This window comes from Microcaecilia unicolor, chromosome 1, assembly GCF_901765095.1.
Source record: "Microcaecilia unicolor chromosome 1, aMicUni1.1, whole genome shotgun sequence".
Classification (NCBI taxonomy): domain Eukaryota; kingdom Metazoa; phylum Chordata; class Amphibia; order Gymnophiona; family Siphonopidae; genus Microcaecilia; species Microcaecilia unicolor.
This window is the reverse complement of record NC_044031.1, coordinates 261,843,171-261,861,198: the sequence shown is the minus strand read 5'-3', so window position 1 is coordinate 261,861,198 and position 18,028 is coordinate 261,843,171. Positions and strand designations below refer to the sequence as shown.

Genomic DNA, 18,028 nt, shown 5'->3' with positions numbered 1-18,028 from the left:
GTACCAGTCTCCTACTAAATGTTTACTATCTGGCTACTTATGGACGTGGCTTAATCTCTGCAGATTTCAAAGTATAAAGATCAGAAATCCAGTCCAGCATTTTCTCAAATTATATACCGTTTTCTTCACCATAGCTTTCATTTTGTTTAGTCATGTGACCTGAAAAATGGTTTTTCCTCCCACAGCCAACTTTAATCTTCTACTTTCTATAAATAGCATAATGCACTGTTTAAAAGTTCCACAGTACATCAGAACAAGAAAGCAGGAGAGGAATAAACAGCAACCTTTTGCTGCTGCTAGTCTACAAATTTTAAACAGTGTTGCTTTGCAATCACTGCTACCTGGAAGTGTAAGGCTAGAGTTGTTCCATGGTTAGAATGGAAAGATGGTTCAGAAGACAAGAAACTGTCAGGTGATTATGCAATCTCAGGTGTCTGTAGTCATCAGTGAATTAATTCGATGCCAAAGAACAGTGCATCATATAGCACAAGGCAACAGACATTTAAAAGTATTATTTCAAACAATGGATCAGTGCATCTATTTTTTACCCGGATGTCTTTTGGGTGTTCTCCTTCTGCTATCCTAACCATCCAGAGAAACTTGTTGATGTCATCACCGGAGTAACCAATCACTCCTCCAAAGATAATTAGTACGTAATCCACATCAAGGCTACGCATAATCTCATATGCCGCAGTCTCATTTGAAGACATTGCTTTCCCCACCTAGATTAGAACACGGATCAAAAGAAACCTTTTAATGCATGCAAAAAACACTCAGTGAGAAACTTTTATGAGAAAAACCAATTTAGATAAGGTAATATGTTTCTAAATACTTAGCACATAAGTAGGTTAAGTGTTAGAAATCAATGACGTTTAGCCAAGAGAATCACAATTGGTACAAGTGGGTGCATATTGCTAAACAGTAGTAATATACCTCATCAACTGCAGAAAGTAGCGTGCCTTGTAAAACTAATCATACTTTTGCACATTGTTCACATCCTGATGTTTAAAAACACAATTCAAAATGCATTCAAGTAGGAATTTGTTTCATTAATCTACCTTGCTCCTTCAACATAAAACACATAACTATTCAAGAGTGATTAAGAAACAAAAAAAAAGTCTTGATTGGGTATGTCTAAGACTTTTGTCACAGCAAAGCCAAATTAGCTCAGTTGTAAAAACTGACTTGAAAACCATTAAGTTAAAGAGTCCACCTAAGCCCAATAACAATATTTGTACTGGTTCAAATACTCCTGGATGAAGAAATCAAGTTGTTTCTATTGTATGAAGTACCTCTGAAGCAAATGTCTAAATATGTCAAATAAGGAGGTGCCAAAAGAACCTCATGATAAAATTATTCAAAAGTCTGAATATCCTTTGGGGCACTGTCAGGTCCATCACCGCAAAGTGGAATAGTATGTCATCACTAACCTACCTCTTTAGTCTTATCATCCTTTCAAAGTCAGTAGATGTTAGATGAGAAAACTGCCAAGGAAGGTCACTGTGAGGCCTAGGACTAAGAACTGCAAGAGGTCTCTTGTTGAGACTAGGAAGTAATTTGGAAGCTGTTGATTAGTTAAGGTTTTACTCAAAGATGGCCTGTATAATGTTTGAGTAAAAGAAGGAAGCCACTGCTGAAGAAAAAACCCTTAGATGTGCTGCATAGTGTTTGCAAAGAAATAATTAGTGGGATAGATATCAAGCTGCATTACAGCTATCATCATATATTATTTTCCCTTTAACGCATGTTAAAGGGCACTAACTGTATATTACAGTAATGCAAGGTAGTACTACATGTTTAATACTAATAGGATGTAAAACATACAAATGCAATACAGCTCATTAGTATTTAAATGTAATAACCTGCAAGCCAAATCACTCCAGGAAAAATACCACCAGCAAAATGCTATGGCTTGATGCTCCCAAGAGGTTCTGAAAGGGGCTGACCAAATAAAGTGATTGAGTTCCCATCCAATACACCACCCACCCCGCTCAGACTCCCAATATCTAATCCCCTCTCCTGAAGCCTCCCCTCAACCTCACACAGGCCCCTATCCAGGAATTTTCAAGGTAGGCCCCTAGGGAGGGGCCACTGGTTGGATTGGTGGGGGAGGAGGCTTTGGGAGTGGAGGGAGACAGGTCACTGTGCCTTTGACTGGCCCTTTTAAGAACTGCCGTACAGTATCAGGCTGCGGTTTTGGGGCCTGTGGTTCTCAGAGCGATAGAACAATGCTTACAAGCTTGACTGCAATTGTATACCACGAGAGTGACTAACTTATAGCACTTAGCTACCATAGGTTAGTCACTCCTGTGATACATTAAGGTGCGGTAAAAGCCCCACTTTCTGAACCTTAGTAATTAGCTCTCTTAGGAACAACACACACATATAGGAAAAGGTTTTGTAGTTTGATAAGCCAAACACAGACAAATCTTGGAGAAAATCCTGCTCTAGTCTATCACAGACTTTGGACTAAGGAGAAGCACCTTTCAGCAGGCAAGGATCCTAAGCATAAAAGCAAAAGCAACAATGGAATGGCTTAGTATGAAGAAAGTGGATGCCTTTGAGTGGACCAGTTAAAAGCCAGATCTGAATTCATCAGAATATCTGCTGTATGAATTAGACTGCAGGCAACTTAGAGCTTGAGCTATTTTGTCAAGGACAGACAAAAACTACAGCATGCAACTATGAGAAGTTGGAAGACTCATAGCTATTATTGTTGCAAAAGGTACTTCTACCAAGTACTGAGTCAAGGGGGAGAAAACTTACACTTTTTAGTTCCTTATTTGTAATAACTTGTTGAATATCTATATATATAAAAGGCAAGACCAACGTTCTATGAAGCCTCCAGCCGGAAGTGTGAAGCGCCAGAGATATCCGGTTTCCCCATGAGTGAAGGAAAACAGCACAGCACGAAATCTCACACAGTGAAGGACTCAGAGTGGGGAGGGGAGAGAGATGCCCTCACTCTCTCTGTAACAAAAACACAGAACAGCAGGAAACTTAACACTGAAGGACTGGACTCGGAGGAGGGAGGGGGAGGGAGAGAGGGCAGGGACACACACTCCCACATGCACACTGAAGAAAACCTTGCTAGCCCCCGTTTCATTTGCATCAGAAACGGGGCTTTTTTACTAGTATATCTATAATTATTCTATAGTATATTGTGCAAGATCAATGAAAAATTCCTACTTGAATGCATTTTGACTTGTATTTTTTAGATAATATACAAAAACGAATAATTTTACAAGACACTAACGTTTATATTCAGATATCAATTTTCAAAGATTTCCTGTAGGTAACTTGGTATTTATTATTCAGAACCCCTTAGCACCCACCCCTCTTTCCACTGTTTGTAAATGTAGCTTTGTCTAAAAGGGCAGGAAAATGTCAAAGAAATTGTGAAAACTAATTTTCATACGAGGACAGTGGTATGAACATGGTTAGGAAATTGCAAAAACCAGCTCTTCACCCCCTTGACAGAACAGGCAAGGGAAGAAGTGAAAAAAAAAAACCAAACAAACAACAAGCTGAGATAAACAAAGCATGAGCTAGTGACACTGAAGGCTATACAGTAGATAGGTGGGAACTAGAAGGCTAAAACACCCCAGAAACAAACAAGGTAGTCTGGTGATGATTTAGTACTACCCAGCAAGGCCATGAGGGCATAGAGGGCTGGATATCTGTATATCAGCATTACTGATTTTAGTACTTTTTAGATTTACAAAGCATGGGCCTTGAATTAATTATGAGAACTTGTATACTCATCTAGGCAGGATGATAAAGAATCATAAAAGAAAAGAAAAAAAAAACCTGACTTGAATAAGACAACCTTAAGTAATCAAGCTTCTATGACGAAGTCAGGACATGTACTCAACAGCACAGACCAGAATAACAGGGTAGACTGGATAAATTGGCATATTCCTGTCGTCACCTATGCTATGTGACTAGGAAAACCATCTATGAATCTTAAATAACAATCTATAATCATTTTTACTTTAAGGTGAAATTTCTCATATCTGTTAAAAGTTATTCACCTGTAGCAGGTGTTCTCTGAGAGAAGGATGCATATTCTTACAGATAGGGGACGTCATCCAATGGAACCACTGCAGGAATGCTCCCCAGCTCATTCTTTAGAAACTTTTGGAAGTGATGCGCCGTTGTTGCACATGACCTAATCAGTCTAATCTGTACATCTTACAAAGAATATGTATTCTGCTGCCTCAGAGAACACCTGCTACAGGTGAACGTGCTTTCTCCAAGGACAAGTAAGATGATATTCTTTATATAATCTTTCTTTATTTTCTAAGCAGCCCGGAACAGAAAATAAATGGACCTGCTTAGTGTGCTGCTGTGGCTAAGAAAGCAAATAGAATGTTAGGTATTATTAGGAAAGGAATGGAAAACAAAAATGAGGATGTTATAAATGCCTTTGTATCGCTCCATGGTGCGACCGCACCTCGAATATTGTGTTCAATTCTGGTCACCGCACCTCAAAAAAGATATAGTGGAATTAGAAAAGATGAAGAGAAGGGCTATAAAAATGATAAACGGGATGGGACAACTTCCATATGAGGAAAGGCTAAAGTGGCTAGGGCTCTTCAGCTTGGAGAAAAGGCGGCTAATGGGAGATATGAAAGAGGTCTATAAAATAATGAGTGGAGTTGAACGGGTAGATGTGAAGTGTCTGTTTACGCTTTCCAAAAATACTAGGACTAGGGGGCATGCGATGAAGCTACAATGTAGTAAATTTAAAACAAATCGGAAAAAATGTTTCTTCACTCAACGTGTAATTAAACTCGAATTCGTTGCCAGATGTGGTAAAGGCGGTTAGCTTAGCGGAGTTTAAAAAAGGTTTGGACGGCTTCCTAAAGGAAGCCATTATTAAATGGACTTGGGGAAAATCCACTATTTCTGGGGTAAGCAGTATAAAACGTTTTGTACTTTTTTGGGATCTTGCCAGGTATTTGTGACCTGGATTGGCCACTGTTGGAAACAGGATGCTGGGCTTGATGGACCTTTGGTCTTTCCCAGTATGGCAATACTTATGTACTTATAATTCTAGATACAAATAGATTTTTAACATTTGACCAAACTGAATGTCATGCCAAGAGTCCTGTACCAAACCGGAGTAAGATGTGAAGGTGTGAACTGAAGAACATGTTGCTGCTCTGCAAATTTCTTCCATGGAGGCTGATCTGAAGTGGGCTACCGACACTGCCATACCTCTGACATTAGAAGCTGTGACATGACCCTCCAGAATAAGCCCAGCCTGGACATAAATAAAGGAAATGCAGTCTGCTACCCAATTTGAAAGAGCATTTGCTGATAGCAGCCCCCATCCTGTTTTGAGGTGAAACAAACAAAAAGCTGGAAGGACTTTCTATTGGTTCTAGTCTGCTCCACATAGGTGGCCAAGACTCAAGTCCAAAGCGTGGCATACGCTTTCACCATTGTGGGGATGAGGTTTTGGGAAAAATGTTACCAGAACTGCTGACTTTTTAAACACTAGATTTATTACATTTGTACCCCGCACTTTCCCGCTCATCGCAGGCTCAATGCGGCTTACATAGTAACAAGAGAATACAATCTGTAGTATCAGAATCAACAAAGGAGGTATATGATGGGACAAATGAACAAGGAGTAAATGGGATAGAAGAGGTGTGAGAGAAAGGATAGGGATAAGTAAGGAGGTGGGGCGATAAAGGAGAAGTTGGGATGAGCATAGAGGGTAAGAAGGTTGGTAGGAGATGTTTTCTGAGTCATTGTTATTAATGGTTAGTTGAACCGGTAAACAGATGTATTGCTTATGTTTGCTTATGGTATGTCAAGTCATTTGGGTAAACCTGTTTGAATAGATGGGGTTTCAATAGTTTCCTAAAGGGAAGAAGATATTCACTAATTGACCGAATGTATCTGGGTAGAGCAGTCCAGAGTTGGGATCCCAGATAGGGGAAGTTAGATGTATGGTAGTTCTTGTACTTTAGTCCTTTGCAATTGGGAAGGTGCAGGTTAAGGTATGATCGTGAACATGTTGACATATTTCTGGTCGGAAGGTTTAATAGATTGACCATATAACTTGGTGATACTCCATGGATGATCTTGTGGATTAGTGTGATGGCCTTAAAGTTGACTTGTTCTCTAATAGGGAGCCAATGAAGTTTCATACGGAGGGGTGTTGCACTTTCAAATCTAGGTTTCCCATAAATACGTCTAGCTGCCGTGTTCTGGGCAGTCTGAAGTTTTTCATGATTTGGGCTTTACATCCAACGAAAAGCGAATGCTACATACCTGTAGAAGGTATTCTCCGAGGACAGCAGGCTGATTGTTCTCACTGATGGGTGACGTCCACGGCAGCCCCTCCAATCGGAACTTCACTAGCAAAGGCCTTTGCTAGTCCTCGCGCGCCGATGCGCACCGCGCATGCGCGGCCGTCTTCCCGCCCGAACCGGCTCGTGTTCGTCAGTCCCGTATGTAGCAAGACAAAGACAAGGGAAGACACAACTCCAAAGGGGAGGCGGGCGGGTTTGTGAGAACAATCAGCCTGCTGTCCTCAGAGAATACCTTCTACAGGTATGTAGCATTCGCTTTCTCCAAGGACAAGCAGGCTGCTTGTTCTCACTGATGGGGTATCCCTAGCCCCCAGGCTCACTCAAAACAACAAACATGGTCAATTGGGCCTCGCAACGGCGAGGACAAAACTGAGATTGACCTAAACTTTTCCAACTAACTGAGTGTGCAGCCTGGAACAGAATAAAAATGGGCCTAGGGGGGTGGAGTTGGATTGTAAACCCCGAACAGATTCTGAAGCACTGACTGCCCGAACAGACTGTCGCGTCGGGTATCCTGCTGCAGGCAGTAATGAGATGTGAATGTGTGGACAAATGACCACGTCGCAGCTTTGCAGATCTCTTCAATAATGGCTGACTTCAAGTGGGCCACTGACGCAGCCATGGCTCTGACATTGTGAGCCGTGACATGACCCTCAAGAGCCAGCCCAGCCTGGGCGTAAGTGAAGGAAATGCAATCTGTTAGCCAATTGGATATGGTGCGTTTCCCCACAGCCACTCCCCTCCTGTTGGGATCAAAAGAAACAAACAATTGGGCGGACTGTCTGTTGGGCTGTGTCCGCTCCAGATAGAAGGCCAATGCTCTTTTGCAGTCCAATGTGTGCAGCTGACGTTCAGCAGGGCAGGAATGAGAACAAGGAAAAAATGTTGCCAAGACAATTGACTGGTTCAGATGGAACTCCGACACTACCTTCGGCAAGAACTTAGGGTGAGTGCGGAGGACTACTCTATTATGATGAAATTTTGTGTAAGGGGCCTGGGCTACCAGGGCCTGAAGCTCACTGACTCTACGAGCTGAAGTAACTGCCACCAAGAAAATGACCTTCCAGGTCAAGTACTTCAGATGGCAGGAGTTCAGTGGCTCAAAAGGAGGTTTCAACAGCTGGGTGAAACGACATTGAGATCCCATGACACTGCAGGAGGTTTGACGGGGGGCTTTGACAAAAGCAAGCCTCTCATGAAGCGAACAACTAAAGGCTGTCCTGAGATCGGCTTACCTTCCAAACCGTAATGGTATGCACTGATTGCGCTAAGGTGAACCCTTACAGAGTTAGTCTTGAGACCAGACTCAGACAAGTGCAGAAGGTATTCAAGCAGGGTTTGTGTAGGACAAGAGCGAGGATCTAAGGCCTTGCTGTCACACCAGACGGCAAACCTCCTCCATAAAAAGAAGTAACTCCTCTTAGTAGAATTTTTTCTGGAAGCAAGCAAGACACGGGAGACACCCTCTGACAGACCCAAAGAGGCAAAGTCTACGCTCTCAACATCCAGGCCGTGAGAGCCAGAGACTGGAGGTTGGGATGCAGAAGCACCCCTTCGTCCTGTGTGATGAGGGTCGGAAAACACTCCAATCTCCACGGTTCTTCGGAGGACAACTCCAGAAGAAGAGGGAACCAGATCTGACGCGGCCAAAAAGGGAGCAATCAGAATCATGGTGCCCCGGTCTTGTTTGAGTTTCAACAAAGTCTTCCCCACCAGAGGTATGGGAGGATAAGCATACAGTAGACCTTCCCCCCAATCCAGGAGAAAGACATCCAATGCCAGTCGACCGTGGGCCTGAAGTCTGGAACAGAACTGAGGGACCTTGTGGTTGGCTTGAGATGCGAAGAGATCTACCAAGGGGGTGCCCCACACTTGGAAGATCTGGCGCACTACTCCCGAATTGAGCGACCACTCGTGAGGTTGCATAATCCTGCTCAACCTGTCGGCCAGATTGTTGTTTACGCCTGCCAGATATGTGGCTTGGAGCCACATGCCGTAACGGCGAGCCCAGAGCCACACGCTGACAGCTTCCTGACACAGGGGGTGAGATCCGGTGCCCCCCTGCTTGTTGATGTAATACATGGCAACCTGGTTGTCTGTCTGAATCTGGATGATTTGGTGGGACAGCTGATCTCTGAAAGCCTTCAGAGCGTTCCAGACTGCTCGTAACTCTAGGAGATTGATCTGTAGATCGCGTTCCTGGAGGGACCAGCTTTCTTGGGTGTGTAGTCCATCGACATGAGCTCCCCACCCCAGGAGAGACGCATCCGTAGTCAGCACTTTTTGTGGCTGAGGAATTTGGAAGGGGCGTCCCAGAGTCAAATTGGCCCAAATCGTCCACCAGCAAAGGGATTTGAGAAAACTCATGGACAGGTGGATCACGTCCTCTAGACCCCCAGCAGCCTGAAACCACTGGGAAGCTAGGGTCCATTGAGCAGATCGCATGTGAAGACGAGCCATGGGAGTCACATGGACTGTGGAGGCCATGTGGCCAAGCAATCTCAACATCTGCCGAGCTGTGATCTGCTGGGACGCTCGTACCCGTGAGACGAGGGACAGCAGATTGTTGGCCCTCGTCTCCGGGAGATAGGCACGAGCTGTCCGAGAATCCAGCAGAGCTCCTATGAATTCGAGTCTCTGTACTGGGAGAAGATGGGACTTTGGATAATTTATCACAAATCCCAGTAGCTCCAGGAGGCGAATAGTCATCTGCATGGACTGTAGAGCTCCTGCCTCGGATGTGTTCTTTACCAGCCAATCGTTGAGATAAGGGAACACGTGCACTCCCAGCCTGCGAAGCGCTGCTGCTACTACAGCCAGGCACTTTGTGAACACTCTGGGCGCAGAGGCGAGCCCAAAGGGTAGCACACAGTACTGGAAGTGACGTGTGCCCAGCTGAAATCGCAGATACTGCCTGTGAGCTGGCAATATCGGGATGTGCGTGTAGGCGTCCTTCAAGTCCAGAGAGCATAGCCAATCGTTTTCCTGAATCATGGGAAGAAGGGTGCCCAGGGAAAGCATCCTGAACTTTTCCTTGACCAGATATTTGTTCAGGGCCCTTAGGTCTAGGATGGGACGCATCCCCCCTGTTTTCTTTTCCACAAGGAAGTACCTGGAATAGAATCCCAGCCCTTCTTGCCCGGATGGCACGGGCTCGACCGCATTGGCGCTGAGAAGGGCGGAGAGTTCCTCTGCAAGTACCTGCTTGTGCTGGAAACTGTAGGACAGAGCTCCCGGTGGGCAATTTGGAGGCTTTGAGGCCAAATTGAAGGTGTATCCTTGCCGGACTATTTGAAGAACCCACCGGTCGGAGGTTATAAGAGGCCACCTTTGGTGAAAAACATTTAACCTCCCCCCGACCGGCAGATCGCCCGGCACAGATACGTTGATGTCAGCTATGCTCTGCTGGAGCCAGTCAAAAGCTCGTCCCCTGCTTTTGCTTGGGAGCCGTGGGGCCTTGCTGAGGCGCACGCTGCAGACAAGAGCGAGCGCGCTGGGGCTTAGCCTGGGCCGCAGGCTGTCGAGAAGGAGGATTGTACCTACGCTTACCAGAAGAGTAGGGAACAGCCCTCCTTCCCCCATAAAAACGTCTACCTGAGGAGGTAGATGCTGAAGGCTGCCGGCGGGAGAACTTGTCGAAAGCGGTATCCCGCTGGTGGAGCTGCTCTACCACCTGTTCGACTTTCTCTCCAAAAATGTCTGATCGGCAAGGGGAGTCCGCAATCCGCTGCTGGATCCTATTCTCCAGGTCGGAGGCACGCAGCCATGAGAGTCTGCGCATCACCACACCTTGAGCAGCGGCCCTGGACGCAACATCAAAGGTATCATATACCCCTCTGGCCAGGAATTTTCTGCACGCCTTCAGCTGCCTGACCACCTCCTGAAACGGCTTGGCTTGCTCAGGAGGGAGCTTGTCCACCAAGCCCGCCAACTGCCACACATTGTTCCGCATATGGATGCTCGTGTAGAGCTGGTAGGGCTGAATCTTGGCCACGAGCATAGAAGAATGGTAGGCCTTCCTCCCAAAGGAGTCTAAGGTTCTAGAGTCCTTGCCCGGGGGCGCCGAAGCATGCTCCCTAGAACTCTTAGCCTTCTTTAGGGCCAGATCCACCACACCAGAGTCGTGAGGCAACTGAGTGCGCATCAGCTCTGGGTCCCCATGGATCCGGTACTGGGACTCGATCTTCTTGGGAATGTGGGGATTAGTTAATGGCTTGGTCCAGTTCGCCAGCAATGTCTTTTTTAGGACATGATGCATGGGTACTGTGGACGCTTCCTTAGGTGGAGAAGGATAGTCCAAGAGCTCAAACATTTCAGCCCTGGGCTCATCCTCCACGACCACCGGGAAGGGGATGGCCGTAGACATCTCCAGGACAAAGGCCGCAAATGACAGACTCTCGGGAGGAGAAAGCTGCCTTTCAGGGGAGGGAGTGGGATCAGAAGGCAGGCCATCAGACTCCTCGTCAGAGAAATATCTGATGTCCTCCTCCTCCTCCCACGAGGCCTAACCATCGGTATCAGACACAAATTCATGAACCTGTGACTGAAGCCGTGCCCGATTCGACTCCGTGGAAACACGGCCATGGTGGGAGCGTCGAGAGGTAGACTCCCTCGCCACCACCAGCGAAGCTCCCTCCGCCGACGTCGTCGGGGAGTCTTCCTGGGAGGCGGCCGCAGCCGGTACGAGACCTCACCCCAGGCAAAGGGCCAGCCAGCGCCTCACTCGACGGTACCGGAGGCGCAAGCACCCCCGGTACCGGAGGAGAAGGGCGCAACAGCTCTCCCAGAATCTCTGGAAGAACAGTCCGGAGACTCTCGTGCAGAGCGGCTGTGGAGAAAGACATGGAAGCCGATGCAGGCGTCGAGGTTAGAGTCTGTTCCGGGCTGTCCAAGGTGGAGCGCAGACACCTCCTGAACAGAGGGTGAGCGATCCTCCCGGTGCCGATGCCTACTGTGTGCCGACTCCCTCGGCGACCCAGAGCTCTCGGTACCGATGCGGGAAGGAGACCGGTGTCGATGCTTCTTTGATTTCTTCAAACGAAGCATGTCACCGGAGCTTCCCGGTACCGACGAGGAGGACGTAGAATCCAACCGTCTCTTCCTAGGGGCCGAGGCCGAAGGTCGGTCTCGGGGGGGGGGGGGGGGGGGCTGTACCGCAGGAGCCCTCAGGGTAGGAGGAGACCCACCCGAAGGCTCACCGCCACCAGCAGGGGAATTGACAGCCCTCACCTGCACTCCAGTCGAAGCACCACCGTCCGACGACATCAGCAACAGCGGAGGTCCCGGTACCACCGACGCCGACTTCCGATGTCTCGGTACCGAAGATGCAGAGGGTCGAAACCTCGATGCTGTCGATGTAGTCGATGCCGAGGTCGAAGACTTCGATGCTGTCGACTTCGATGCACTCGATGCCTCCGGTGCTGTTGTCGACGAAGAGCCCGAGAACAACATGTTCCACTGGGCCAATCTCGCTACCTGAGTCCTCTTCTGTAAAAGAGCATAAAGACTACAGGCCTGCGGGTGGTCCCCAGCCCCCAGACACTGAAGACACGATGCGTGCCTGTCAGTGAGCGAGATTACTCGGGCGCACTGGGTGCACTTCTTGAAGCCGCTGGGAGACTTCGATGACATGGGCAGAAAAATCACGCCGGCGAAATCAAAATTCGCGATGGTGACGAAGGGCACCAAAAATAAGGGAGAGAAAAAACCCGTACCGAGGCCTCAAAAAAGGCCTACCCCGAAAGCAAAAGGAAACTTACGCCGGGGAAACAAACTGGACACACGGGAAGGGACAAAGTCTCTCTTTTTTTTTTTTTGCGAAATCGCGAAGACGCGCGAGGGTCAACTTGAGGGGTGCGAAACGGCGGCAAAACACGACCGTCCCGAGCGTGGACAAAAGAAGACTGACGAACACGAGCCGGTTCGGGCGGGAAGACGGCCGCGCATGCGCGGTGCGCATCGGCGCGCGAGGACTAGCAAAGGCTTTTGCTAGTAAAGTTCCGATTGGAGGGGCTGCCGTGGACGTCACCCATCAGTGAGAACAAGCAGCCTGCTTGTCCTCGGAGAAATACTATTACAGTAATCAGCGTCGGTGAGTACTGTGGATTGTACCAAGCTACGGAAGGTATTCAATGGGAGATAAGGTTTCACACATTTCAACATCCACATCATATTGAATATTTTCTTCGTGATGGATATTGCGTGGTCTTCAAGGGATAAGTATTTATCCAATGTAACTCCAAGGACTTTCAAATTGTTGGATATAGGACCTGTAACATCAGGAGTGGTGAGAGTAGTTGGATGGAATGTGGAATAATGGGACGAGAGGATTAGGCATTGAGTTTTGTCTTTGTTTAGTTTCATTTTGAAAGCGTTGGCCCAAGAAGTTAGGATATTCATACCATTAGTTATTTTGTCGGAAATTTCTGCCAGGTTAGATTTGAAGGGAACAAATATGGTGACGTCGTCAGCATAGATAAAAGGGTTGAGACCATGTTTGGAAAGGGATTTAGCCAGAGGAATCATCATAAGGTTGAATAGAATTGGGGATAGAGGAGAACCTTGAGGCACACCGCAATCTGATGACCAGGGAGATGATATTTCTGTAGATGGCTTGACTCTATAGGATCTAGAGGTAATAAAGACTTCGAGCCATTTTATAACATTGCCACCAATTCCCAACTTATCCAGAAGTCTAAAAAGAATACAATGGTCGACCATGTCAAATGCTCCAGACATATCAAATTGTAAAAGGAGTACTCTATTTCCGAATGATATTTCTTGTTTGAATTTGGACATTAAAGTAAGCAATACCGTTTCTGTACTTTGGTAGGACGGAAACCCGATTGAGATTCATGAAGGATGGAGAATTTTTGTATATACTCATTGACTTGGAAGGTCACTCTGTTTTCCATCAATTTATTTAACAGGGGGATGGAGGCCACTGGTCGGTAGTTGGTAACATAACTTAAAGGTTTCTTGGAGTCTTTGGGTATAGGTGTAAGTAATATGTTACCATGTTCGGTAGGGAAGGAACCCTGTTGCAACAAGACGTTAAGGTGGGCGGTGAGATCTGTGATGAAGCGTTCAGGGGCGTCTTTCATTAAATGGCTAGGGCAGGAGTCAAGATGACAATGGGATCTGGAGAGTTTGGAGATCGCCTTGGAAACTTCTTTGGTGGTGAGGAGAGTAAAACTTGTCCATGAGCGGTCAACCGGAGTTTCACTAATGTTGGGATCCAATTCATTGAGAAAGGTATCTATGTAGTTACCATCTTGGGGAATCGATTTACGAAGATTAGTAATTTTATTATAGAAGTGATTAGCCAATTGGTCTGCAGATGGGCTATTTGAAGGTAAGAGGGTAACTGGATTGGTATTAAGGAGGCTCTTTATGATTTGATATTTCAGAAGGGCCATTTTAACACTTTATATCTGTGCCATTGGTTGTGATTTTTTTTGCTCTTTTAATGGCGTTCTTATAATTTCTCTGTGACTGTTTCCAAGCGTTAAAGGTAAGATTATTTCTTGATCTACTCCACGCTTTTTCTAGTTTTCTGGTTTGTGATTTTAGGTTTTTTAGTAGGTCATTACACCATGGTGATGGCTGACGTCTACGTAAAGTTCTGGATCGAAGGAGGGCAATTTCGTCCAGGATGAGTTGGCATCTGGTGTTCCAATCTGTGAGGAAGGAAAGAGAGTTAGGTTGTGTTGACCAATTGTTGTTATATATATGTTGCCAGAAACTGTCTTTGTTAATCCGCCCTCTAGTGGTGATTGTTGAAGGATTTTGGGTTATAAGTGTATCCTTTGTGCGCCAATACAAGGTTAGTGTCTATTTATGATGGTCAGACCAAGGGATATTAAACCATTTAATATCAGATATAGTTATGTTTTGGTTGGTGGAGAGTTTGTAAGAAATTATGTCAAGGGAGTGACCTTTTATATGAGTTGGTTGCAATGGAGGAAGGTCAATATTGCAGAGTTGAAAGAAGTCCATGCAATTGTGGGTATTTGGGGAATGGGAGTCTTCTAAGTGTAGATTTAAGTCTCCAATTAATAATACATTGGAGTAATTGGTGCAGGCATTTGCAATAAAGTCCATAAAAGTGGATACAAGTTAATTGGTCGCATAGGTTAGGACTATGGAGTTTGAATGAAGCAATTTCAAGCTGAGGTGTGATTAACTCTGATATAGATTCGGGGGAGAAGTATGATTTATAATTAAGTGCTATCCCTCCACTTCTTTCTTTTCTTGGCCAATGTAAGATCTTAAATTCAGGAGGGCATAAATCAATTATGATGGGGTCTTTTGAACTATGGCCCCAAGTTTCTGTAATGAATAGTAGGTCAAGTTTGTCTGATTTAATCCAGTCTGTAAGGATTTCAGTCTTATTAGCTGCAGATCTGGCGTTGACATAACCCACTCGGACGGATAGATAAGGTGCAACATTCGAGGTTGAAGATTGAATGTTGATAATTTGTCTGGAGGTGGATGTCCTAGGATTGGGTGAAGGAGTATCGTTATTTATTGATGATTGGTAGGTAGAAGGGAGGTTTCTTTTGAAGACACCAGTTCGATGAGATGAAATTAGCTTGGATGTTCTTTTATGGTGGTAAAGGACTGGAATAATGTTAATTTCTGATGGTGAGGGAGCAATAAGCGTAGCAAAGATGATGGCAAGTGAGTAGAAAATGAAAAATATCTTAAAGAAGAACATGCTGCAGAAGTGTAGTCTGGATATCTGTGAGAAGGATTGAAATATTACTGAGTACAACTCAGTAATAACACCGAGATGTTTCAGGAATAGTATAGTTAACGATAAAAAGACAGCAGCCTCTAGCATAAAGCAGGCAATAAAATTAAGTAGTTGGAACAGTAGGACAATTAGCTTATTATATAAATTAGCTATAACAGACTACTAAGCAGAGAAAAAGTGACAGTACTTAATAATTGAACAATTGAAGGTCTGCAGTAAATACAATGGAACAGTAAGACCATCAGCTACTAACATAAATTAGCTGTGGCTAAGGATGATTTGCTTATTACATAGATTAGCTGTAACTGAGAAAGCTAAGCTGAGGGATAGTGACAGTACCTAATAATTGAACACCACCAATTAAAGATCTGTAGTGAATACCGTGGAACCGTAAGACAATTAGCTACTTACATAGATTAACTGTGCCTGAGGAAGCAATTGAGAAGTAGCAGTGAAAACAATGAAACAGTAGGATTATTAACTTTACATAAGTTAGATCAGGAAGAAACTTAGGATGAGTAGGCAAGACCTTGCTGATATTGAAAAACAATCAACAGTGGACCAGCTTCTAGGGCCTGGAGCTCACTAACCCTGTGGGCTGAAGTGCCTACCACTAAAAATAAGACCTTCTAGGTTAGGCATGTTGGGTATCTAAAAAAGGAGCTTTCATCAACTGGGTTAACGTAACATGGAGAGCCCATCAACAGAAGCCCCTTATTAATCAAACAAAGGACTGAGAAGAGATGAGTTTACTTTCTATGTGATGAAGGCAGGCACCATTTGCACCGAGGTGAACCTATAGCAGGTTAACCTTAATAGCCCCGCCTCCCTGCTGCTCTCCACCCCATTGCAATCCCATATCTGGGCTGGCGGGAGTTCCCAAGCCTCACCAGTAGTTTTCCTGTGGTGATATTCGCCAAGTATCGCTGCAGGAAGGCTTCTGCTAGCGGGGCTTGGGGACCCCCGCCAGTCCAGGTATGTGGGATTGCGGTGGGAGCGGAGAGCGGTAAGGCAAAAATGAACCCCCCCCCCCCGCCCACTCTGGGCTCAGTCCCCCCCCCAAATCAAGGTCTTAACCCCCCCCCCCCCCAAAAAAAAAAAAAAAAAACTCAAGGCTATGCCTCTGCTCTGCACTAAGTAACTATTTGTTCTATCTTTTTTGCCCTTTGTTGTAAACAGAGCCACAGAAATTTCCCAACGTTGTAGTCTTCCAGGGTGGAATCTAGACTTGTCTTAGCAAGATTCAAGGAAAAGAAATTAATAGGTATGAATAAGTATCAATTTCCTCAAAAGCAATACCCTAGGGAGGGGGTTATAGAAAGCCCCTTGAAATCACGACTCTGCCAAAGGATGCATCACACCTGGTTAGAATATCAATCATGTAATGCTTCACAAACAAATGTACCAATGACCACGTCACCGCTTTGCAATGTCCTCAGGTGTAACTGTCTGAGGACACTGCCCAGTAGTTTATCTATGCTCACGGGGAATGCAAATGGAGCCCAAGCATAGAAGATTTCTGAAGCATGTAGACCACTTCAATCACCCCTTTAATTCTACATGCTATGGAAGCCTTGAAAGCCACCTCCTCTAATGTCGACTGAAATAAAATGGAGTGAATCCAACTTCTGGGATTTGTCACCTCCAGGTACCCTAAGAGCACCCTGCAGACATTCAACATGGAGGTTCTGTGCAGAATCCAAGGCTCCCCCTGACCAAAAGGCCAGGTGTGACACCACCAGATTTACAGAGAAACCACTTTTGGTAAGAATGATGAGACTGTATGAGACTGCCTCACTGCGAACAAGTAAGAGTCCCTACAGGACAGAGCCTGTAACTTAGATACACATCTGGTCAAGCAAATGGCAACCAGAAAGGGCTCAAATTGCAACCCTGCCAGGATGTTGAGAACCACTATAACAAAATGTCTCAGGGCAGGAGCTGTATGTGCTCCATGCCATGCAAAAATCTCAAGATCAGCATGTGCCACAAGAGAAACTCATGTACTTCACCTCTGAAAGAGAGGACCACCATCTAGACCTTCAGAGAATTGAGAACCAATTCGTGCTGCAAACCATTTTGCAGAAATGCAAGAATAGGAAACAACTCTGCTCATCACAGGGAAAAGTCGTGCTTGGTGCATCTCTGTTCAAAGACTTGTCACACTCTGACGTACTCCAGGGATGTAAAGGGCCTTTAACATTGTCACAATAACCAAGGAAGAGTAATTCTTGTTTCTCAGGCGAAGACTCTCAAAAGCCATTCTGTAAGCCTGAATGGATCCTACCTCAGAATCCCTTGTCCCCATGGAAGAGGGAGTACCCATTAGAAGGTGAACTAAACCTACATACCAGAGGTGAAGAGACCAGTCTGTAGCTACAAGGATTACGAAGACTGGATCCTTGCCAACTCTCAGAAGACCCTGCTAATAAGGGGCCAAGGTAAAAACAAAGGGGCTCCTGTTATGGCCAAGGCTGCACTAGTGAATCAATGCTGGCTGAGCCAAATTCGTGTCTGTGACTCAATGATAGGGGACGCTCTGCATTCCATTGTGACGCCAACAGAACATAGCACAAAGGGCCTCATCACTCCACCAGCTGAGCGATTCAGCTCTCATTCTCCATCCCTGCAATGTGCTCCAACGAGAATACCACAAGATGTAGTTTCACCCAACTGGCCAACCAGCTGGCTTCTAATACCATCAACGTGGCAATGCTGGACCATACCTGAACCGCTCTGCCCTTCCAACAAAAAAAGAGAAACTGCTGCAGGGCCAACTGAATGGTCCTCACCTTCAGATGGTTGATGGACTAAAACTTCTATCTGCGACCACCAACCTTAAGCAAGCTGGCTGAGGCACTGGACTCCACAACCAGTGAGACTTCTGTTGGTGGTCACCACTACTCTGTCAGAACCTGAATCTCCACTGCAGAGGTGGCAA

At 45.7% G+C, this 18,028-nt stretch overlaps 1 protein-coding gene across 1 annotated transcript in view; it reads right to left on the bottom strand.

The window, feature by feature from the left end:
- The window catches only part of STT3B (STT3 oligosaccharyltransferase complex catalytic subunit B), a 284,604-nt gene that overhangs the window by 30,397 nt on the left and 236,179 nt on the right, over positions 1–18,028 (bottom strand). The window contains exon 13 of the mRNA XM_030205953.1: positions 549–722. Within this exon, the coding sequence (XP_030061813.1) occupies positions 549–722 (174 nt within the window). The remainder of the gene's footprint in view (positions 1–548; positions 723–18,028) is intronic.